Source organism: Xenopus laevis, chromosome 5L (genome assembly GCF_017654675.1).
Source record: "Xenopus laevis strain J_2021 chromosome 5L, Xenopus_laevis_v10.1, whole genome shotgun sequence".
NCBI lineage: Eukaryota > Metazoa > Chordata > Amphibia > Anura > Pipidae > Xenopus > Xenopus laevis.
Window position 1 is genome coordinate 28104568 of NC_054379.1, and position 26019 is coordinate 28130586.

At 39.6% G+C, this 26019-nt stretch overlaps 1 protein-coding gene across 2 annotated transcripts in view; it reads left to right on the top strand.

Moving 5' to 3' along the window:
• The window catches only part of macrod2.S (MACRO domain containing 2 S homeolog), a 1492323-nt gene that overhangs the window by 1425972 nt on the left and 40332 nt on the right, over positions 1-26019 (top strand). For both annotated transcript variants that reach the window (XM_018261753.2, NM_001089698.1), the window contains 3 exon segments: positions 5693-5758; positions 12410-12487; positions 24996-25070. In XM_018261753.2, coding sequence (XP_018117242.1) covers positions 5693-5758; positions 12410-12487; positions 24996-25070 — 219 coding nt within the window.

Below are 26019 nucleotides of genomic sequence, written 5' to 3' on the forward strand. Positions count from 1 at the left end.
TTTTTAAAACAGAAATTCGGCTCTTCTAGTGCATCGAGCGCAATAGCGATCACTGTATTAGCGATGCGGCCCCTCCTCCACCCGCTCCAACGCTGGAAGTTAGAAGAGCGGAGCAGGAGGACGGGCAGCAGCCCCTGAAACGTGCCTGGTCATGTCACACAACAGAAATGCATCCATGTTTACATACATACAATGCGTGTCTGCCTCTTTGCAACTCGTTGAACATTGAATAGCCAGAAAGGAGCATAGAATGTGTTGTAATGTGGGAGGAAAATAAAGTAGGTTCTAGAACAGTCAAGTAAAGCTTCTACTTTTCTGCTGATCTGTTCTATGAAATATAATGAGCTCTTCATTTATCTGCATATGTTCATTTGTATGCAGTGTTATTGCAGGATGTTAATTGCTTTCTTCCATGTCAGTATTTATAGACGAGAATATTGATATAATACGCGTGTGTGATTGAAACAAAGATCCACCCGCCCTTTGAACAATCCATTTTAACTGTTTTCTTTCGACGCGTTGATTACGACGACATTTGTAAGTGTTGTTATTTAAAATTCCAGTGTTTCAATGCCTGGTTTAATTAGATAAGATCTATCTGTTGTGTAATATAATGTTTGCTCCTCATAGTTCAGCAGCTCCTACAATGGCTGTTATGAAGTGCACAACATTATTGTTATATTTCACCCTTAAAGGAAACCCTACACAAGCTAAAATAAAGTTGTTATCTATGAACAGGCAGACACTGACTGATGCCCCAACCTCTTATGACTAGTGATGGGTGAATAAATTTGCCAGACGCATATTTACAGTGAATTTCCGTGTTTCGCCGACAGCGAATAAATTAGCTTGTGTCAAAACTGTCGCGCATCAACACTATTCTGAGGCCCATTGACTTAACACAGGCATCAAAATTGACACGAATTGACGCACCCGTCAAAATTAGAGTTTTGCTAATTTTTCCACCGTTTCGCAAATTTTGCTGTAAATTCTTTCAGTGAAACGGGAGAAATTTGTCCATCACTACTTATGACCAAGTTGGCACAAATAACTTCCAACCTCGGATGCAGAATGCTCAGGATTTGGGGTTTTCTGGATAAGAGATCTTTCCTTCATTTGGATCTCCAGTCCTTTAAGGGGTTGTTCACCTTTGAGTTACTTTTTAGTATTATGTAGAGATTGATATTCTGAGACAAGTTGCAATTGGCTTTCCTTTTTTTATTGTTTGTGGTTTTTGAGTTATTTAGCTTTTTATTCAGCAGCTCTCCAGTTTGCAATTTTAGCAATCTGGTTGTTGGGGTTAAAATGACCCTAGCAACCATACATTGATTGGAATTAGAGTTAAGAAAGGCCTGAATAGAAAGTTGAGTACAAAAGTAGCAATAACAGAGGAAAAATAAATTATTTTTTTTAAATTAAAATTATTTGATTAAAATGGAGTCTATGGGAGATGGCCTAGCTGGGATTCAGAGCTTTCTACAGATAATCAACATGCCTGTATGCCTGTATTCACAATAAAACAGCATACATTATCCAGAAAACCAGTTTTCCAGAATCCGTTATTCAGAAAGCTCTGAATTACGTCAAGACTTTCTCCATTTTATCCATATAATCCAAATGTTTAAAAATGATTTCCTTTTTCTCTGTAATAATAAAACAGTAGCTTGTACTTGATCCCAACTAAGATATAATTAATTCTTATTGGAGGCAAAACCAGCCTATTGGGTTTATTTAATGTTTACATGATTTTCTAGTATGTTTAAGGTATGAAGATCTGTTATCCGGAAGACCCCAGATCCCAAGCATTCTGGATAACATATCCCATACCTGTACCTATTATTTAAACAGATCCCTCATGTGCTGCAGTTTTATGTGTGTTCCTGGATGATGCCCTGATAGGGAGCACTTCTATGGACAAAGCTATGGGCAACTTTGGAAAACCCATTCTTGGCTTTGTCAACATTTCCTGAATTTATAGTAAAACCTTCCTGCAAGCAGGAGCTCCTGATACAAATACATAATACAGATCGGGGGTTTTAAAAAAAATTGTTCCTTGTGTTGGTTTTATAAAATACTTTTGCTCCACCTGCTGGCTTGCACTGAACATATTGCCAGCTTTGTGTGTTTAACTGAAACATATGTGTGCCAGCATGATAGGGTGGGGTGTTGTCTAATTCTGTATTGCTAATTGAAAAATGTGTTTATTTTGTAAAAAAAAAAAAATCAAAACTAAAACAAATAAGTCTATGATTCAATGGCACCACTGGAATCAAGAGAAAGAATAAAGGCCATATTAAAGCTGAGCGTTCACAAGAAGGCAAACATATGTTTAATATTATATCAATCTCTCTCTCTTCGGTTTGTGGGAATGAATTTCCTGTTTGTGTCATGCGGTATCCATTCAAGCAGTGTTCTGAGCTGGCTTTAATAGATCCCTGTTAGTATTCAGTAAAAGAAGCACAAAGGACTTCTCTATGATTACCCAAGCAGCATGTTGCACTGCTGAACCTGGGATTAGGAGTGCGGAATAAAGGCCTTTGCAATGGCTGCAGCACATATTGTGATGATCACTTCAATCACGAGGCTGCACATAACAGAAGTATGATTGCTTTATGCATAGCGACTCCCTCCGACGCTCAAAAATACGACCCGTGGAAGCAGCCCCCCCCCCCCTCTGTTTTATGTGCATCTGTGGCTTGAGGAATAGTTTCTATCTGTACTGCAGCAGAAGAGGGAAATATGATTTCAAACTGGACAGTATGTCATTGTTTTATTTGTCTTTCAGGACAAACACTTCTCCTTATTATTCTCTTTTTATTTTATGTTTCTAAAGACTTTTATAAAAATGATTTTTATGGTGTTGTTTTTATTTCTAAATTACACTATTTATACTGCAAATAATTCACTCTACAATATAAAATTTCATTCCTGCACCAAAAAGTATATATTTTTTTAGTGGTCATGTGATTTCAGAAAGAGCCAGCACTTTAGCATTGATCTGCTTTCTGGCAGGCTGTTGTTTCTCCTACTCAATGTAACCGAATGTGCCACAGTGGGACTTGGCTTTTTACTATTAGAAAGAGACAGATTCAGATTCGGGGAGATTAGTCAACAAAATCTCCTCTTCTTCAAAGCGGCTAATCTCCCCGAACTGCCTCCCTCTGGCTAGAATGTAAATCGCCGGCAATGGCAATCGGTGCGCTTCGTTTTCCGAAGTCACCCAATGTTGCCTAACGAAGAAACTTAGGGCGACTTTGGAAAATGAAGAGCTTGAGTGCCATCCTGCCAGCGATTTAGATTATAGCTGGCGGAAAGCAGTTTGGGGAGATTAGTAGCCCCGAAGAAGAGGCATTTTATCGCCGGGCGACTAAATCCCCCCCCCCCGAATCTGAGTGTGTGTCTGTGCCATTAAGGGCTTTAGCACAAGGGCAGATTCGGGGACTGCCTTCCTTCCGCCTTCTAAAATGAAAAATTGCCTGCGGCAATGCACTCGCGGCGATATGATTTCCGATGTCGCCCGAAGTTTCCTCATGAGGCAACTTCAGAAATTGAAGTGCTGCGTGCAGGCCCGGATTTGTGGCGAGGCCACATAGGCCCTGGCCTAGGACGGCACATTTTTTGGGGCGGCATGCCGCCCAGCCTCTCTATTGGGAGCACTGGGGACACTGTTCCCCAGTGCTCCGACGCTTGCACGTTGGCGCTCTTGCGCCTGCGTGAGGTAGTGCGGGCGGGCACTAGGACCTGGCGCGGAAGGCAGGGGGAAGGCAGTTCAGGGAAGCCCGAAAGAAGAGGCAATTAGTCGCCAGGCGACTTAATCTTCCCGAATCTTCCCGTGTGCTAAAGCCCTAAGTGCAGTTCCTAGATCTACCAGGCAGCTGTTATCTTGTGTTAGGGAGCTGCTATCTGGTTACCTTCCCATTGTTCTTTTTGTAAGGCAGCTGGGAGGGGGGAAGGGGTGATATCACTCCAACTTGCAGTACAGCAGTAAAGAGTGACTGAAGTTTATCAGAGCACAAGTCACATGACTGGGGGCAGCTGGGAAACTGACAATATGTCTAGCCCCGTGTCAGATTTCAAAATTAAATATATAAAAAAAGTTTTGAGAAACGAATTTCAGTTCAGAATTCTGCTAGAGCAGCACTATTATCTGATGTGTTTTGAATAAAACATGTTTTCCCATGACCGTATCCCTTTAACTATTAAAGAGTTTGTTACATTTTGGAGAGGCATAGATTTATTTTTGTTTTTAGTGCCTTTTATGGTGTCTCTTTTTTGTTTGTTTTATGCTTCTAAAGCCAACACCTTATTGCCTCTAATAAGGATTAATTCTTTATTAGTTTGGATCAAGTACAAGCTACTGTTATTATTACAATGAAAAAGGAAATAATTTTTTAAAAATTGGAGTCTATGAGAGATGGCCTTTCCGTATTTCCTGAACAGGTTTCAGGATAATGGATCCTATATCTGTATATATATTTCTACAGCTAAAAAGGAACAACTTTATGTTTAACTATTGAAGCGCCTATTCAAAGGGGTACCTTTTATTTTATATATTTATTTTTATTATTAGTATATTCGTACAATAATTCATGATGTCTTAAACGGTACAAATCCAAGCTTGTGTAATTAATATAACCAGATGTATTTTACAATCTTATACAGAACCAATATAATATGTTTCTAAATGACTTTGCCATCTTATTAATTAAAAAGTTGCCATGGTTGCAAATAAATGTGAGAAAGGTGCTGCTGCAAAGATTGCTTATCCCATAATTTAGAACATTAAATTGTGTAGCTATTCCATGTGCAGCTCACAGGTGAACTCAACTCCATTTCTTGTATCTGTTCAGTCTCTTGAGGGTACTCAATCCAATCAAAGTGCGCTGTCCTTATAAAATGTCAGGCCGTGCTAATTAAATGTCGGTGTTGAGAATATTGTAATAGTAAAATTAATAATATATGCGCCATGTGCAATCTTGTTACAACTAGTACTGTGCTAGTCATTTTTCTCTTCATAATTGAATTCAGAGTACAGTTCTAATACAGACCTGCATTTTTATTCATGCTATGTATAACTGTGACCTTTAAAGTGGACTTGTCACCCAGACATAAAAAAATGTATAATTAAAGTCCTCTCCAAATTAAACATGAAATCTACACTCTGTTTTTATTAAAGCATTCATAGCTGTTGTAAACACATTTAAAAATCCCAACTGTCAATCAAATATTGCCTGCCCCTCCTCTATGCCTCAGGCATAGAGGCGGGGCAGGCAGATACTTTCAGTTTCCATTCAGCACTTCCTAGATGTCACTGCTCTCCCCACATTCCCCGTTCTGTTAAACGTTCAATTGTGTAACCAGGGCATGGGTATGGACATCAGGTCCCCCATTCTGGTGCACAAACAAGATTCTGAGATGATACAAGGCTTGTCTTAATAACAGTGTCCACAAAATGTCTGCTGCCTGCTTGTTATAATTATGAATTCCCAGATTGAAGGAAACAAAATTCAAATAATTTATACAGTGTAATTAAAGTTATTTTTGCTTGACTAATGTGATAAAATAGGATATGAAATATTTTAATTGGGTGACGGGTCCCCTATTTGAAGAATATTGCTATAATACTGATATTTTTTTTTAAAACAAAATCTAATATTCTTATATTGCCTGTTGATTTTTTTTTTTTAAACAGAGGAATACTCAGCAGAAGAGGCTACAGGGAATACCCAAGATATGACAGCGATGAGCCTAGAAACAAGTGAGTACTTCATTATCCTCATGGGTTTGGGCTAAAATGTTAAAAACTAACAATTATTTACATTTCTTATAAATAGGAGCTCAGGCCTTTGTTGTAGTTAAGGCAATGTGAGAATGAAAGGAATACTGATGTACTTGAGCCCCAGGTTCAATATATTACTACAGTTAAGGGGTCAGTTATCTGGAAACCCGTTATTCAGAAAAAGCTCCGAATTACAGTAAGGCTGTCTCCCGTAGACTCCATTTTATCAGAATAATCCACATTTTTTAAAATGATTTTCTTTTTCTCTGTAATAATAAAACAGTAGCTTGTACTTGATCCCAACTAAGATATAATTAATCCTTATTGAGGCAAAACCAGCCTATTGGGTTGTTTAATGTTTAAATGATTTTCTAGTAGACGTAAAGTATGGATGGAGATACAAATTACGGAAAGACCCATTATTCGGAAAATCCCAGGTCCTGAGAATTCTGGATAACTAGTCCCATACTTGTACTATAGTACTATAGCTTTATAAAGGTCTTAGCTGTAGAAATATGTATACAGGTATAGGATCCATTATCCTGAAACATCTAGTATACAAATGCCCAACTCCTTATGATTTAATGGCTTTAAAGCAGACATAGACAGGCCTTCCTAAATCTGGAGTGCAGCACAGCTGACCTAATACAGGTATGAGACTTGTTATCCAGAATGCTCGGGACCTGGGGTTTTCCGTATAACGGATCATTCTGTAATGTGGGTCTTCATACCTTAAGTCTACTAGAAATTCATTTAAACATTAAATAAACCCAATAGGCTGGTTTTGCTTCCAATAAGGATTAATTATATCTTAGTTGGGATCAAGTACAAGCTACTGTTTTATTATTACAGAGAAAAGGGAAATCATTTTTAAATTATTTGGATAAAATGGAGTCTATGGGAGACAGACATTCCGTGATATAATAATAATAATAATAATAATAATTCTGAGATTTCTGGATATTGGGTTTCCAGATAAGGGATCCTATACCTGGACTGACATATAATGCCATGGTCACAGCGACTTTAGTATTTTTGATTTTTTTTTAACTTAATTGAGAAGGGTATTATTAGTTTCTATTTTTATATTGTATTGTAAATTGTATATAATATATTGTCTATGATATATCAGATAACACTGTCGGTACAATTTTACTGTAGCAAACAATGCGGAGGCAGAAAACTGAACACTGTCAGTGTTAATTACTGTTCCCTTTAAACAATGATCCAGTGGAAAAAAAAAAACTGGACACAGTCAGGGTTCTCTCCAATTTAAAGGACACTTGTTGGGCAAAAATATTGTCCTTTATCAAAGGTGAGGGCTAACAGAGCTCATACTCCAGTTGGGGGTAACAGTAGTTTTTCCATTGTCCAGCGCCAGAGCTAGGAGGGAGCTCGTGGTGCAAGCGGCCATGTCTCAGTGTGAGTTTTAACTTTTTGAATAAAGGTTATGTTTTATATATAGAATTTCTCATGCATTACCAAATACTCACAGGAAACTTGTGGGTTGGTGGTGGGGCAGAAATGCTGTCTTTCAAAACACGTGCTGTCCAGGGACCCCCTCTGGCCCCCCCCCCGCTACCTACTTTGAGCTGAAGCGCCGCTCAGCATACTTGGCCAGGCGGCGCATCGCACATGCGCAAAGATAACTAGGCGCGCATGCTCAAATGGCGCTAGGTGCACATGCGCAAATAGCGCTTTCCCCCGAAATTTTTTTTTTTTTAAAAAACTGTTTGGGAGAGGGGTTCTGGCCCGGCGGGGGCCCACTAGGGTCGGGGCCCACCGGGTATTTTCCCAGTGTCCATGCAGATCACGCACACCCTGCACTGCACGGGCACTGGGGAACGATGCGTTCCTAACACAGCTGGACGGCATGCCGCCCCTAGAAATTTGCCGCCCTAGGCCGTGGCCTTGCCACAAATCCGGCCTGTTCTTGACTCTCAGGGGTCAATTTAATGGGACAGTAACATCAAAAAATTAAAGTGTTTTAAAGTAATTAAAATATAATGCAATGTTGCCCTGCACTGGTAAAACTGCTGTGTTTGCATCAGAAACACTACTATTGTTTTGTAGTTAATGTCCAGCTAGTGAGAGGAGCATAGGTTTCATGTGACTTAACACTTCAGTCTAGGGCCTTCACTAAATGGAACATTTCAGATAGGATGTAGTACAACTACAACTCTCAGGCTACTGTGCAGTAAAATAAGGATAATGATGGACGCCAGGAGGTTCTTATGGTGAAACAAAAGAAGGGTTGTTTATTTGTTCAAGACAAATGATCACAGGTTTACTTACATAAGATGAGGTATAGGCAGATGTAACATCAAATGCTAGAACAGGTTGGATGACACAGCTGAGGAATGTGACTCCCATGAGGCATTGTAGTCAAGCAGTACATCAATTCCTTCAGGCACATATACCTCAAAGTGGTCTGGATCCCACCCAGTGGAGTGGTCAGGGAGGAGTCTAGCCTAACACCCTATCCACTGTGCCCTATCACTTAAGGCAATATAGGAGCCTTGGGAAGCTATTCCCTGCTACAGATCCTCGATGGAGCGCAAAGCTGCTCTTGCTATCTGAGATCTCTATCTTACTCTCCTAGAGAGAGTCTATAACAGATGTAATCTATTTCTAGCTAACCTTGTTCACAGGGTTCCCTGCTCCCTGACTTAATCACTAAAAGTGATGTCCCTTCAGGGCGGTGGCTTTACTGGGCCTTAGTGTACCCAGGCTCAATGGGAATATTCATTAGGTAAAGACACCAGCAGCCCAAGAGGAAGATCCACCCCTTTCCCAGCACTATATTGAAGTGTGGAAGGAAGTGGTCATTACACCACTTGGCCAACAGCACTGATTATTAGTGATGGGCGAATTTGTGCAGTTTCGCTTCACTGAAAAATGGCGAAAAATTCGTGAAACCGCGCCGTCGTCTCGTTTTTGACGCCAGCGTCCATTTTTTTATGCCGACGAATTTTCACCAGCGATTATTCGCGGGCGTTTCGCGAATTCATTCGCCGGCGGCAAATTCCCAGCACTACTGATTATGCAAATATAACTAGATACATGGGCTTTTGCCCACCATCTTTCCCTCAGTCCTGGAACAGTTGGTAGAAAACTAGCCTCTAGTAAAATGTACGCCAACAATTCTACCAATTTCTTTGATACCCTGCAGTGAGAGTGTTTGTCTCCCACAGAAGAAAGTCTAATATTTCCCAGTATTATGTTGAAACACAAACACACAAGCTCTAGACCAAGTCCATTGTTGTATTGTGCTAGAATGCTTTATCAACTGTTGACTTTTTTTCTATTCTTCAAATATATTCCAATGGCTGTCAGAAGAAACACGTTTGAGAAACTCATACAGACTCGTGTACACATTCGGGCTTCATGACTGCACTTTGATATTCAAATGAACATCTCTGACTTAAAATGGACTGCTAATCAGTTATGGAAATGACTCTAATGCAGAGCAGCTAACACTCTGCGATAGCATTTCTCTGAAACCAGAACATATCGCACTTTCACAGGATTAGTTTTGGGGAAAAAGAAACACATCCTGTTTCTTTCATCTCTCATTCAAAAGAAGAAAATAGCCGTCCTTATTACAGCAATGGAAAACTGTTAAGCATTAAATTAACTCCCAACGCAAGCAGCGCCATTGTTTGATGCTCCATAATTACAGGCGCTAGTAAGACATACTGAAAGGGTTTTTACATTGTGTTTGCATATTCTTTAGTATAAGCACCCTCAGTGGCTTTTGGAAATGCAGGGAACCAAATTTCTCTCTTTCTCTGACAAGTATAAATATCAGAAGCCCTACTGGCGTGAAAAGGGAAAATGGCTGATCAAACAAGAAAGAACGCAATGCACTCATATAATATTCTTCCTCTAAATAAAAGAAGCATTTACATGAGATTAGACCTGTAAATAGAACTTTCACTTACGATCTTTTTTATATTTTTGCATCGAGCTTGTACCTGTGTAATAGTGCGTGAAAACACTTCTTTAGGTGCGAGCGCTATTTCTGATAAATGCCCACATTCTCTGGTGGAAATACTTTCCTAGCCAAAGTATGTCTTTTAAGTGAAATGCATTGTGTTTATTGACATGAGTTCATTCAGGGGCTTATGTAGAAAAGGTGACACAATATTAAAGGAGCAACCCACACTCGTTATAACAAGTATTCTGGCATTCTGGGCTGTGTCCAGTTTTTTTTACCACTGGATCATTGTGCAAAACAAAATGAGTTAAGCTCCCAGTGTACCCATGCATGCCTGATTCCACAGATTGAAAGGAACCTATTATAGTCTTTGCTCTTAAGTTTCCCATAAACGTGTAAACAGGCCCGGACTGGCAATCTGTGGGTTCTGGCAAATGCCAGAGGGGCTGCTATAAGGTCCCATAGAAAGTCAGTATTTAGTGGGCTGGTGGAGTCTGTTTGGGCCTCTATGTGGGCTGATTGGGCCTCTGTGTACCTGACACGCCGGACCTGCGTGTAAATATATAGTTATGTCTGACGCATAATCGTTTGTTCCAATCACCCGACCAACCATTAACCATTCAGATTAAACAAAGTAGTAAAAATAACAAATCAGGCAATATTGTGGCCATGAATTGACAGGCAGCAAATGTACGAAAGTTATGTCTGACAAATAATAGTGGCAGTCACCCACTGATATCGTTAGATGCAGAGATATTATCGTTACCGGACAGAAATCTTCTAACCTGTCCAATCGAATAAACAACCGAACGCCATGGCATGAAAATGACGGGATGATCCAAACATGGTCCGGAAATCTTACAAAACGAAGATGTGTACAACTTTATCCAGGTCAGGATTTGTGGAAAGGCCACCAAGGTCCTGGCCTAGGGCAGCAGGATTTTATGGGACGGCATGAAACCCAACCACACCCACATTGGTTCGTAAGCTCTGGGGATGATCATGAGATACAATAGTTATTTAAATTTCCCATGCGACAATCACCAGTGCTCCTGACCTAATACAATTTGTGCATGTGAAAATATGAAGGGGAGGGGACAGGGGTGACAAACGGCAGTGGGCCTAGGGGCGCCCGCTATGAAAATCCGGCCCTGACTTTATCTTTGCATCTATGACCAAAATTCAGAGACCAATTACCCACCCCTTAGGCTCAAATTTTTATGCAGTCTCCCCCTCATCTTACATTGTCAAGTGATGGATTATGGAGTTTGAAATCCCTCTGCTTTCCATAGTAGATGGGGCACATATTTTTGGAAAGTGAAGAGACTTCAAATCCCAGAATCCATCACTTCACAATGAAACAAGGCGAAGGAGGGACTGGATCACACTGTGAGCCTAAGGGCTTGGGGCATGGTTCCTGCTAGCCATGGTTCCTCCAATCAGGTAATGTCTGTGTAAATATATACATTTATATTTAGTTTTGCAGTCCCTTTCTGCATAAGCCAAATTTAGAGATCATGCCAAAAAGGTGGCATATATTCCCTTTAAAATATGACTTCAAAGCTTGCAGTAATAAGTTATAAATATTGTATTTGGATAATCAATTTGCAATAAATATATATATATATATTTTTTTACAATTGTGCTCCCCCTTCAAATAGTTAGCACGCTAGTTAGGTTCCTCTGCTGCCCGCACCTAGTTGCACGATATCTGTGTGTAATGGAACTGAGAAATCTAAGGCTCCCCCCAACTAACCAACTAAGCCCTGTACTTACCATCTTCCCTATGGCACTCGAGTAGTGTTCTTGAACATTCATCTGGAGTCTCTGTAAATTATCCCCCTTTACTTTCTTTTTGTTGATTACCAGATCACCGACAAAGTGCACATTGTCTACATCATACTAAAACTTACAATCGTAGTTCACTTAGATGAACTACTCCTTTAAGGCCTGTACAGTGCATTATTCCAACTCCTCTTCCTTTTGAAGCAATGCGGAGACTGATGAATCCAGTTCCCAACACATACGTTCTGTGTGTGACAATGGCTGGGGAGATTGCAGGAACATTTCATGTAGTCTGGACTTCTCAAGTCTAGCTACAGTGTACAGTATCTTTCTGACTATTACTGTCACATCTTCTAGCTTCAGAGGGTGGTTTGTAAGACATGTATGAATAACAATGAGCTAAAGAAAGAAAGATATAATAGAATAATAAATAGTGATGGGCGAATTTATTCGCCAGGCGCGAATTCGCGGCGAATTTGCGCGTTTCGCCGCCAGCGAATAAATTCGCGAAACGCCCGCGAAAATTTGCGGCAAAAATTCGCCCGCATCAAAAAAAAAATTTCCGAAAAAACGGACGCCGGCGCCGTTTCGCGAATTTTTCGCCGTTTCGCGAATTTCGCAAATTCGCCCATCACTAATAATAAATATTATTGTTAACCTTTTACATCCCGGTGGTTTCCACCTAAGTGAATGTAAAGTTTGCAAGTGGTGGTCTTTGTATCCAAGTCATGAAGTCATCATAGGGACAAACTGCAACACCAGCATAAAAAATAAAGACCCAAAAGTCTACATGAGAACAAGAGCAGATCCTTTAGCATAACAAACTCTAAACGGTGTCACTGTGTGTTTAAAACTGCATTTTTACTTACTTATTCATATATATTTGGATTTTCTTTGTTTTGCAGATGAAGGGAATGATGTTTCTTCCCCAGCTACAGACCCATTAAAAGAAGGAGAAGAATTGTCTGAGGCTAAAATCACAGGTACTACATTACGTTTCATTTAATTAAGCTGTAACTCTTTTCCTGAAGATTTTGAAGCCTGCTTTCTCTTTGCTGGAAGTGTTGATAAGATCAGAAATACTTAGCAAAAGAACTGTTGTTTTATTCTCTCTATTTAATTAATTTCCCATGTTTTTGCATTAATGATTCCACAGTTTAGTTTATTAGTTGCCTTAATAATGAGGAAGTGCTAATAGCCTAATCCGCTACAGATAAACTGGAGACTATAGGGCAAAGCACCATGTTTTCATGTTTTTCTGCTGGTGCAATGGCCCTCCATGAGTTGCAGCTGTTGATGCCAAAAACACTTTGCTCACTGCCCCTTTGTGTCTTATCCATCAAAGGAGGTACAATGGGCAAACTGTTGCAAGGTACTAGTATAGGTTAGTACAAATCAGTGTAAGCTCATCGACTATTGAATTATATGGTGGCCATTCCATCATACCTTTTGGTATACCAAGTAACAAGCCCTTGCAGTTGAATGCAAAAGTTTAGGCACCCCTTATACAGATGAAGCTACTTGGATTCCCTTGGACTATATTTAGGTTTTGCATCATGCAAACGTTGATGTGCCGTGTGCATTATGTATATATTATTCAATCATTAACATGTGCTCTCTCTTCAAACAGTGTAACATAGAACATGATTTCTTAGTAACCCCTGGCTAGGCTTTTTGTATCCTCAGGGTAAGGGCAGAGACACGCTCAGATTCTTAGAGATTAGACGCCCATCGACAAATCTACTCTTCGTCGGGGTGACTAATCTCCCCAAAATGTAAATCGCCGGCGGGATGGTAATTGGTGCTCTTCATTTTTCCGAAGTCACTCGAAGTTGCCTCACGAGGAAACTTCGGACTCCTTCAGAAAACAAAGTGCTCCGAGTGCCATCCCGTCTGCGATTTAGATTTTAGCCGGCGGGAGGCCGTTCGTGGAGATTAGTCGCCCCGAAGAAGAGGCAATTTATCGTCGGATTACTGAATCCCCCCGAGTCTGAGTGTTTGTCTCTGGTCTAAATGGGCACTGTAATTGGGCTGTAAGTCGTTATGAATGCTTTACTGTGATGTACAGTAGGCTTTATGTATCTGCCTGTTTTGTAACTGGCATTCCGGGTGAGGAAATATCTCAAAAATGTTTCTATCTTCATTGAGATACAGTATTTGCAGTATATTGTGCATCATTATAAAAAACACTTTCAGAATTACATAATGTTCTTTAAAAAGAACAAAATAAGGCAGCTACAAATGAGAATAAGCGGCATGAGATCTAAGTGTTCCATCGTCATACTTTCATTTGATCTTTATACATACAGTGTAAAATTAAAGAAGTACATAAAAGATGTATCTGGTCTATGAAATCAATGCCTTGCTGAAGTCTACCACGCTGTTTGTCCGTTGCCTTCCTTAGTCCCCTTGGTCATTAGTTAAGAGATCTAAACCCTACAAAACCTTACAAAACAGGCCCATTGTCTCAAAAGAAGATGAGCAAATACTTAATTATAGATGCAAGAGAATTGACCAGTAAGAATGTTGCTGATCAAAACCCAATGTAAAAGAATTCATTAATAAGATGGCTCCTTACCAGTACTTTGTCAGTCACCTTTCCCTGATCTTATATACTTATTATATAATTTTGGTTTCATTATATTACACTGGAGTCATACATGGAGAGAGAGGAAACTCTTGTTCAGCAAATATGAAAACTATTTTTAATGCTTCCAACTCCCAACTGAAGAAACAAAGAACACGGAGCCAGATCGATACAAATTATCAGGGTTACTCATTGAGGATTATTGTGCATTTTAATAATGTATCTGCTAGCACTGGGGGGCACATTTTATCAAGCAATATTGCTTTAAAGTCGTATTCTTTCGGGACTCAAAGCCGATTTGCGCATGCGCAGTTGAAGCCGATTCCTGACAGGCTTTGTGTTGGCGTTGAGTCCCGAAAGAATATGAAGCGGCAGAAGATGGCACCCTGGAGCTCTGTTGCCACTGCTCTGCATTTTTTAGGGTCGGATTTTTTTTTTACTAATGCAAAGTGCAAAGAGGGAGAGGGGAGGGGCAATGTCAGGCAGTTATGGGGGGTTTAGTTCTCCTTTAACAAATAATCAGTGGGAAAATGTCGGGGCAGTAAAAGACTCTACAAAATTGTGACAATTAGAACTGTAAGAATTTTTCTGATTTGATGCCCCAATGACTTGATCTTTTTTGGGGTTGAAAACCCCACATTTTTGTCTGATTATTATACGAAACCCAACGCCAGGGTCTGACTGGGCCGGCGGGAAAAAAACCCTAGGGTTGCCACCTGCCAGGTTTTCCAAATTAGGAAAACTAGGCAGGATTCCCTGAGATTGAAGCGACGATTGACCAATCACCAATAGTCACATTATAGCTCTGCCCACCAATGACACTGCCCCATCCACACTTTATCACTACCCTGCCCTGTGACATGACCGCCCCATGCCCCGTCCAGAGTTAGAGACGGGGAAAGGTGGCAACCCTACCCTTTTTATTTTAAAGGAGAACTAAACCTCCCCAATAAGAAAAACCCATACCTACTATCCTAGATAGTCCCCTCTCCCTGCTTCCCCCCATCATAGTTTATTATGCCAGAAAGTGTCCCGAATACATTGATCACATATCGGTGCAGAGTAAGCACAGTGGAGCTCATTGGTGCCATCTCCCGGATCTTCAGTCTTTATCTGTAAAGGAGAGCTTATGGGGTAATGAACTATGTTGGGGGGGGCAGGGTGGGAGGACTATCTAAGATAGTAGGTAGGGGGTTTAGTTCTCCTTTAAAAAGGTGGTTCACCTCTACGTTAACTTTTAGTATGCTATGGCATGGCCAGTTTTAAGCAACTTTTCAATTTGTCTTCATTATTTATTTGACTTCTTTTCACTCCTTCCAATTTTCAAAACAGGGGTCACTGACCCCAGCTGCAAAAAAAACAATGCCTCCGCAAAGCTACAATTTCATAGTTGTTTTTGTATTACTTATTTTTCCTCTCCTATTCATATACCAGAATTCAAAACATTCACTGGTTGTTAAGGTAATTTCTTCTCTCCTATTTATATACCAGTCTCTCATTCAAGACACTTCCTGGTTGCTAAGATAATTTGAACACTAGCAACACAATAACTGCTGAGACTCCAAACTGGAAACCTGATGTACAAAAAGTGGAATTATTAAAAAAATATATAAATAATAAAAAATGAAGACCAATAGCAAATTGTCTTAGAGTATTACTCTACATTATAATAAACATTAACTAACATGTCAACAACACCTTTAGCAAATGGAGCTCTTGCACTGAAAATTACATATAGAATGAGGTGCTGTAGTACAGGTATAGGATTTATTATCCGTAATGCTCGGGACCTTGGATTTTCTAGATAAGGGATTTTGCTGTGTTTTTGATCTCCATTCCTTAAGTCTGCTAAAAAATCATTTACACTTGAAATAAACCTGGTTGGTTTTGCCACCAATATGGATTAATGCAGTTTAGTTGCCATCAAGTACCAGCTACTGTTTTATTATTACAGAGGAAAAGGAAATCATTATGAAAAAAATTAGAATTAATTGCTTAAAGTGGACTCTATGGGGCAAATTCACTAAAGGTTAAATTTTCTCTAGCGAGCATGCCCCTGAAATTGGTAGGGGTCATTTATCAACACTGGGCAAATTTGCCCATGGGCAGTAAACCATGGCAACCAATCAGATTGCTGCATTCATTGTTCTACTTGCAGTTGGCTTTATAAAGCTAATCACTGATTGGTTGCTATAGGTAACTGCCCGTGGGCAAATTTGCCCAGTGTTAACAAATGAGCCCCAGTGATGGGCGAATTTATTCGCCAGGCACGAATTCCCGCGATTTTCCGCCGGCGAATAAATTTGCGTTACCGCGGCGTCAGTTTTTTTAATGCTGCGTCCATTTTTTTTGAACACCGGCTCATTTTCACTGGCGAATTTTTGCCGGAGTCAAAAAAACGGACGCCGACCCGGCACCATTTTGCAAATTTTTTTGGCAAAGCGAAACGCCCCAAATTAGCCCATTACTAGTTGAACGCAAAAATCTTTAATAGAACTTTTGAAGGTAATTCCGCTATAAAATATATAGGATATGATGTCACTGAAAACAGATTAAGGAGGATGTAGCTTCATCTTATCAATTCGCCAGGTCTAAGGTGGTGAAAGAAACTCTGATGAAAGAGGTAACGCTCTGACAGTGTCTTTCGCTAGCAAATTGTCCTCTACATCTGTTAGTAAATTGGCACCATACCTGCGGATGGGATTTCTGGTGAATTTTTGCTAGCAACGGCCACTTCACCCTTTAGTAAATCTGCCCCTATGGGAGATGGGTTTCCTGTTATTTGGAGTTTTCTGGATAAGATTCCGTACACCCTCATGTATAGATAATTCATGCTCAGTAAATATAGAATAATAAGAATTTTCACGATAGAAAATACTCCCATTCACCCATAGGAAAAGTAAAAGCTTCTTTCAGTTATAACAGTCGCTCGCTGAAGTCACAAGGACACATTGTTTTCGGATATACAGAAGTTTATAGATATTTATACTAATAGGATATTTTATGTATGGTAATGGTAAAATGTTTTCACATCTTCACATCATCAGAATTGTGAGCGGGTGTTTTGCCAATAAAACCGCACAGATTAAACGCGCTGAGTCGACTGCGAAGTTACCTACTGCCCTACATTTGCATAAAACATTTCTGCTATTTGCATATTCATGATTCTTCTGCTTTGTCTTTGAGTGAGTCTACTAAGTCTTTTGTCTCCGTACATCACAGTGTATATTACGAGGAGCTTTTCTTTTTACTTTCAGCTTTTGTGCTGCTTTTAGACAATAGTTTAACAAGGGAACAGTGCAAATAATGTGCCTAACTCAAAGTTGCCCTTGGCAATATAATATTATAATAGAATGAGTCATGGGAAAAATATTATTACAGTTAAATTGTGTTTTTAAAAATCTAATTATACTATAGAGGTTTCGTTTACTTGAAAATATATAATTAGTGCTCTTTATATGTGGTGTCATGACTTATTCCACAAGAATAGTGATAAGGCTTACGGTTCCCCCGCGCTGAAACACCATCATAAATTCTGTCTTTGCGCCTTCGAGTATCTTCCAGCCTCCAAAAAAAAACAATGGTTATTGATACAACATGCTGGAGCATTATTGATGTAACAGCAGAATCCTACTTTAAAACATTTCCTTCCAGCAATTTTGACATTCAGATACAGAGGACTCTTGTATTTGTCTAAACGTAGGTTTCTTTTCAGTCCTGCTAAAGAACCTTCTGTGATGGTATGAATTGTATTCCTATAATTACAGGAATCTGTGCCGACTCTGCTCTGCTGTTGCATCACATGGTTTACTGGCAACAAGTTTTGTCAAATCTCTCAGCGGCCCCATGCGCAATTTAGTGGTGGGATTTATCCAGTTGAAATTAGTACCTTCTTGTTGTAAATTGCTGTGCGGGGCCAGTAACCACCTCTTGTGGTGGGGCCAGTTGCCAAATATAATTTTCTATTTCATCATTGTATATCTACTCAAAATATTAAGCAGAATTCTTCCAGGTGTATACAGTGCTGGATTTAAACCTGATGCACCCGTAGGCCACGCACACCCTGCCCCTCCTCGCACACTACATACACCCGACTCGCTCACACACTCCGACCCGCTCACACACCCTGACCCACTCACACACTCTTACTCGCTCACACACCTTTACACACTCCGAATCACTCACACACCCCGACCCACTCACACACTCTGACTCACTCACACATCCTGACCCACTCACACACCTTGACCCACTCACACACTACTACCAACTCACACAACTTGACTCGCTCACACACCCTGACCCACTCACACACTCTGACCTGCTCACACAATCCGACTCGCTCACACACTCCGACTCGCTTACACACCCTGACCCACTCACACACTACGACCCACTCACACACTTTGACAAACTCCGGCTCGCTCACACACCCCGACCCGCTCACACCCTGACCCACTCACACACTCCGACTTGCTCACACATCCTGACCCATTCATACACCTTGACCCACTCACACACTACTACCCACTCATACAATTCAACTTGCTCACACACCCTGACCCTCTCACACACCCCGACTTGCTCACACACCCGACCCACTCACACACCCCACTCCCTCACACACATGCACCTCGTACTCACATTGTCCTTACTTATTCCTGCTCCTGCATATCCCCCAATCGGTTTCTGTCTCTACATGAACGCGTATTTGTAACGAACCGGAAGATTGCTCCAACTGCGCATGCGCCAATACACCGCTCACTTCACAAAGAATACCGAAGCAACGAAGATGTTGCCTGTGAGCTCCGCTGTGCTCTTCTGCAGATGCGGGTCAGTATTCCTAGAGGGGACACATAATCTGCTGTAGCACTGTGCAGGGGGAAGGCAGGGAGGGCTGCAGTGGAGACTTTTACTTAAAGGGGGATTTAGTTCTCCTTTAATGAATTGTGTTTTAGAAATAAAGTAATAGGGTGATTACTACATTAGCTAGAATAAAAAGATGTAAAGTCCAGTCCACTACCAACATCCAACCTGACCGTGGCAATTGTGTATAAACTACAGGTATGGAATCCATTATCCAGAAACCCGTTATCCAGAAAGCTCAGAATAACAGGAAAGCTATCTCCCATAGACTCCATTTTCATCAAATAATTCAAAATCTTTTTAAATGATTTCCTTTTTCCTTGTTATGATAAAACAGTAGCTTGTACTTGATCCATAATAAGATATACTATTGGAAGCAAAACCAGCCTATTGGGTTTATTTAATGTTTATTTGATTTTCTGCTAGACTTAAGGCATGAAGATTCAAATTATGGAAAGATTCTTCATCTGGAAAACCCCTGGTCCAAGCATTCTGGATAACCGTTCGTATACCTGTACAGGCTGGTAAAGACCCATTAAAAACCAGGAAATGTAGAATCACCCTGCATGCTGTTCCAGTCTTTTATCTATTGCTATTGATTATTGATTGGTGCTCAAACCTCCAGACCAAGAACCAAACTGTATCTGGTGGAGGGGTTGGGTGTGCTGGTGAGTCCTAACATACAAACAATAGCAATGATACCTTGGTATTTTAAGATCTAAAGCACTTTAAAGGTTAAAGAGAGGTTCTTCTAGATCTTCTCCAAGTTCTTTTAAATTTATCAGCATTTTTTTCAAAAGATTAGCCTAATTCACCTTACTGGTAGACTTAGGGGGTTATTTACTAAACTCTGAATGCAAAAATCTCGAAAAATTTGTGATTTTTTTTATAAAATCAGACTTTTAAAAAAATCACGAATTTTACAAAATTTATTAAACCCTGAGGATGGAAAAGTCTGAATCTGAAAATCCGGCATCTCAGACCTGTCGAGGTTGTATAAAAGTCAATGGGAGAAGTCCCAATGATTTTTTGATGTGCGCTAGGTTTCAAGCTATTCCTAAAAATCAGATTTAAAAAATCTGAAAAAATCTTGAAAATCTGATTTTTTCAAGCAAAACAAATTTTCGGGAAAATGTAATAATAAATAAGCGTAAAAAACCCAAGCAGATTTGATCGGAGTTTGAAAATATTGAGATAGATAACCCGCTTAATGTAAGTCAGTCGTTTCCCCGCTAATTAATTATGCCTTGAATGAATAAGCTTTGTTTAAAAGCTGTGTATTTTCTACCTGCACTACATTTATTGCTAATGCTATCCATATAGCAGAAGGAATTGACATAAACGGACATATTTTAAAGACATCTTTATAGTTTTTCTTTCTCAATACTGTTTGCATCTGGGATTTATAATGTCAAGAATGAATCTCTGTCTATAATATATCAACTGAGTTGGGACTGCAGGACCAATAAGAGTTTTAAGGAGACTACAGAGTATATGTATTTACAGGCACAGCTGCTAGTAACATGTTCTTTTCCCCTGATAATAACAGGCACTAACCAGCAGCAGTCCCTAAACAGCAGAGAGACCTTGTTTATTGTGCCTACTCAAGTTACTATTTACAAAAAATATAGAGAAATGTCAGATGACTTTGCTTTTTTTATAAGCAGAACAACATCAAAAGAGTTTTTTTTTTCCCCAACTGTCATCCTGGTCGACAGAACTGACCAGCAGGTGGCGATGTTTTTTTCAGTTTCATTACATTAGTCTAAAAATTGCTGATATCTTAAAATCCAGGAAAAAAAAATTAAAAGGCATTAGACAACAAACTGAGCAACTTTATATTAATTTGTTTAAAGGGTTTTACATTTCCTCGACCAGGATGTAAAATGTTCTCTGTGCTCCACCAATAGAAGCAAAGCTGGAGAATGGATCACACGTGGAGGCCTATTTATCAAAGGTCGGGTTTTAGAGATTTTTGAAACCACAGCTAAATTCACTTTCTCTAAAACAACGAATGTCACAAAATCTATTAAAAAAACATACAAAAAAAGAAAATTACGCTGAACGATGTGCTTAAATACAACCAAAAAGTTTTTTTTTTGGACAATTCCTAGTTAAAGAAATTCCAAAAACCTCTTAGGGGTAAATTTATCAAAGAGTGAAGTTCTGCCACTAGAGTGAAATTCTGCAGCTCTCAACTCATTTCTATGGGATTTTGAAAGGCGTATTTATCAATGGATGAAAGTGAAAGTTCACCCATTGATAAATACGCCTATAAAAATCCCATCGAAATGAATGGAGAGTGGCGGAATTTCACTCTAGTGGCAGAACTTCACTATTAACTTCACTCTTTGATAAATATACCCCTATGAGTCTGAATTGATTTGAAACAGTCCAATAGGATAGCAGCTGCCATTGACTTCTTCAGGACCTTTTACCTGCGGAAGTTTTGTATTAGTGGTTTTTTCACTTAATAAATCTCAAATTTTTAGAGCTTTAAAAAAAATAGCAAAACCACATTTTTTTTTTAGATTTGTGGAAAGAAACTAAATTTGAATGTTCATAAATGGGCCCCGTAGTGTTAGTATTGTATCAACATTTAATACAAAGGTACCATGGAATGGTCTCTCCAATATCCAGTTTGCCTCTGTCCAGTCCATCTGCTCGTCTAGCTATTTGCAGACTATCAGGATTAATCCTTAATTTTATTACAAAGGGATACACATGAATGATTTTCTTTTGCAGTTTCTGGCAGGATTATTGTTGCTCTGTGCGATGAGACTGTCTGTTTCTCCAGTTCATGATGTATTATTGTTCTGAGATTTAGTATATATGACAGGATGCTTGGAACAGCGCTTACTCCCTTCTACGTCTATGAAAAGTTTGTTATCAGCAATTTTTTTTATCTTATTACAATGTTGTTCAGAAAGGTTCCTGCTGGGCACTTTATAGTGAGCAAGAGGAACAAAAATGACTGGAAAGTTCTGGGCACAAGTCTGTCAGTGAGTGTGCATTAAAGTACATTAAAGCACCAAAAATGTAGCTTTTTCTTAAACAGAGACTAGGGTTGTAGTGATGGGAGAAAAAATTCTCCAGGCATGGATCTACGTTGAATTTCGAGTTTTGCCGCCCAGGAATGTTTTTGCAAAACTGCATTGAAAATTTGCTGGCGAAAAATCCGCAGTATAGATATTGTCGCTCGCGTCAAAAATTGACGTGCATTAAAATTATTTTGACACCCATTGATTTCAATGCATTAACCACATTTGGTTAATTTGGTTTCGCAAATTTTTTTGTCGTTTCGGGAATTATTCGACCATCACTACTAGTGTCTTTCAGGCCCATTCAGTCATAAGGGCTCATTTATGGTGAAAAAAAGTGGAGATTGCAACTTGCACTTTTCTTTGCAAGCGGTTTCCGCCTAAACCCACATCATTAAAGATTCTTGCGTTTGGCATTGCTCATTCCTTCCTGGATTCCGTTCCGAATTGGGTGCTACTGCGCCTGTTGACAGAGGAAAATCCCTTTAGCTACTGCCACCTTCTGACCAGGGAGCGTTCCAGAGTTTTCTTCTTGCCTGGCCAAAGCGGATGTGAATTCTTGAAATCACATGATTTGTCATCACAGAAGCAAGGAAATCATAATGAAACCCCTTCTTTACCCTAATATGCACATTAGGGTTTAGATTCAGGCAAATCCTTCATGAAAGATTCGGGCTTTGGCTGAATCCCAAAAAGGTGGAGTTGGTGCATCCCTGGTTCTAAGTTAGGTCTTTTACACATGGGCTTTCCCTGACCAGGAGGAATCCTAAAAGACTCCCAGCTATTAAAGGGATACTGTCATGGGAAAACATGTTTTCTTTTCAAAACACATCAGTTAAAAGTGCTGCTCCAGCAGACTTCTGCATTGAAATCCAATTCTCAAAAGAGCAAACAAATTTTTTCATATTCAATTTTGAAATCTGACATGGAGCTAGACATATTGTCAGTTTCCCAGCTGCCCCAGTCATGTCACTTGTGCCTGCACTTTAGGATGGAACTACTTTCTGGCAGGCTGTTATTTCTCCTACTTAATGTAACTGAATCAGTCTCAGTGGGACTTGGCTTTTACTATTGAGTGTTGTTCTTAGATCTACCAGGCAGCTGTTATCTGTGTTAGGGAGCTGTTATCTGGTTACCTTTCCATTGTTCTTTTGTTAGGCTACTGGGGGGGAAGAGAGGGGGTGATATCACTCCAACTTGCAGTACAGCAGTAAAGAGTGACTGAAGTTTATCAGAGCACAAGTCACATGGCTGGGGTCAGCTGAGAAACTGACAGTATGTCTAGCTCCATGTCAGATTTCAAAATTGAATATAAAAAAATCTGTTTGCTCTTTTGAAAAATGGATTTCAGTACAGAATTTTGCTGGATCAGCACTATTAACTGATGTGTTTTGTGTATCCCTTTAAATATTTCCCCCATTTCACATAGTCTTTTCCATTTGTAGCAGCAATTTCAGCCCATGCACCATACCTCCCAACTGTCCAGTTTTTGTAAGAAAGTCCAAATTTTGACAGCTCAGTCCCAGATTGTTACTGAAGTGTCCCAACTTTCTCTTTGATCTCCTGCACTGAACAGCCATAAACAGATTCAGTGTTTCTAAAACGTAATTGGCTTTTGGCTGAGAGCACAGAATAGGAGGCAGGTGCACGTAAATACTTTTGTAACAATTTAAGAAACAAAGAAATAGGGATGCACCAAATCCAGGATTTGGTTTGGGATTCAGCTGGGATTTGGCCTTTTCCAGCAGGATTCAGATTCGACAGAATCCTTCTGCCTGGCCAAACCGAATCTGAATCCTAATTTGCATATGCAAATTAGGGTGGGGAGGAAAATCACTTGACTTTTTGTCACAAAACAAGGAAGTAAAAAATGTTTTCCCCTTCCCACCCCTAATTTGCATATGCAAATTTGGATTTGGATTTAATTTGGTATTCGGCTGAATCTTTCGCAAAGGATTTGGGGGTTCAGACGAATCCAAAATAGTGGATTTGGTGCATCCCTACAAAGAAACAATTTAAGATAAGCAGGTCTCTTGGGGGAACTGTGACTTAAAGGGAAATTCACCTTCATTAGAAAAACTGTAATAACACATACAAACCATGGAAATGTGTTCAAACTTTCAAAAAATTTTGTAAAATGAACATGGTAATTAGGGGTAGGGGCTGTGACCACAACAAATGGGTGTGGTCAAAAAAATTTGCCACACTCCACGCGGCTAATCTTTTTGTCCCTCTTTCTATTTCCAAAATGTTGTCACCGCATATAAAAAACAATGGCCCCATGGAGCTCTTCCTGTGGCAGCTTTCACTTTAAGTAAAGAATCTTATCTGCTCCTGGATAACTCCAGCTTTTAATGCAGTAAATCCCACATCCCTCATGAATAACACATTTATTAAAAGCCAAACATTGATTAAATATTTACTTCCAAATAAAACGAGCAGAGGACTGTCTTGCCAAACTATAATGCATTGTGTACGAGCGCAGACACTTTAGTCTTGGAAAGCAATAAAACAAGTAACTGGAAGCATTTCATTTTTATCGTTTGTTTAAAAAACATATTGATTTGTGATTAAATTGGATTTTATGAGTCGCTGTAGCATTTGAGGAGATCTTTAAACTCGGTGTCATTTTTCTTGGTCGCAAACGCTCAGCCTCTGCGTTTTATAGAGAAGTCGTATTTATTATTTAGATGTCGGCTCCATAATTGTTGCTACTACTGATCTTTGCAAGTGGTATTCTTTTAATGTACTGCAAATGCATTGCCCTCTGTATGGACGCGCAAGTCTGAAATGCTATTTACGTTGCTTGTGGAAATCAACACAGAACTCATTGCATATATTTCTACATCGTTATTGAGTTAATGTCTACATTTATTAAGTACATTAATGGGTCATTTTAAATAACATGAAAGAATATAGATTTTTCTTATTTTGGGGCAATACAAAGTTTGAACATTCCTATATATTTTTTTTATATGTTTTCTTCTTATTTAATAGGAGAAAAAATTTCCGATGAGCCGAAGACGCCTGAACCGGAAGATGCAAAAATGACTGTAGAAGAAAAATCACAAGGTATTGTGCAAACTGTACCTAAAACATAGTTTTAAATGGTCTTAATAAACAAAGTATAGGTATGGGACCTGTTATCTAGAATACTAGGGACCTGGGGTTTTCCGGATAAGGGATATTTCTGTAATTTGGTTCTCCATCCCTTAAAGCTCCTAGAAAATCATTTAAACGTTAATTAAACCCAATAGAATTGTTTTGCATCCAATGAGGATTAATTATTTCTTAGTATGGATCAAGTACAGGTATAGGACCTGTTATCAAGAATGCTTGGAACCTTGGGTTTTCCGGATAACGGATCTTTCTGTAATTCGGATCTTCATACCTTAACTATGCTAAAAAATCATTTAAACATTGAAAAAACCCATAGGATTGTTTTGCTTCCTATAAGGATTGATTGATTAGTGATGGGCGAATAAATTCGCCAGACACGAGTTTGCAGCGAATTTGCACGTTTCGTTGCCGGCAAATAAATTTGCAAAACTCCCTGGAAAATTCACCGGTGAAAAAAATTTGGAGGTGCCTTAGAAAAGTTGCTGGCGTCAAAATCGGTGTGTGTCAACGAGCGTCAAAATTGAGTCGAATCGTCGCGGCCGTCAAAATTGTTGCGGACATCAAAAATTCGGCCAAAAAATTGCAAATTTCCAGCGGAATTCATGAAACAGCAAAAAAATTCACGAAACTCGAATTTTGACGCCCTTGTCAATTCGCGCCAGTTTTGATGCTCTCGTCAATTTTGACACCAGCATTTAAATCAATGGGCATCCAAATAGTGTTGACGCGCAACAGTTTTGATGCGAGCAACTTTTCGGACTCGCATCGAAAAAAATTTCATGAATTTGGAAATTCACCGCAAATTTGCGCTGCTGAATTTATTCGCCAATCACTAACGGCCACTGCTAAACACAGACACAGTTTGGGGTCCTGTCTTCTAGTGTGTTGTACAACAACCCTA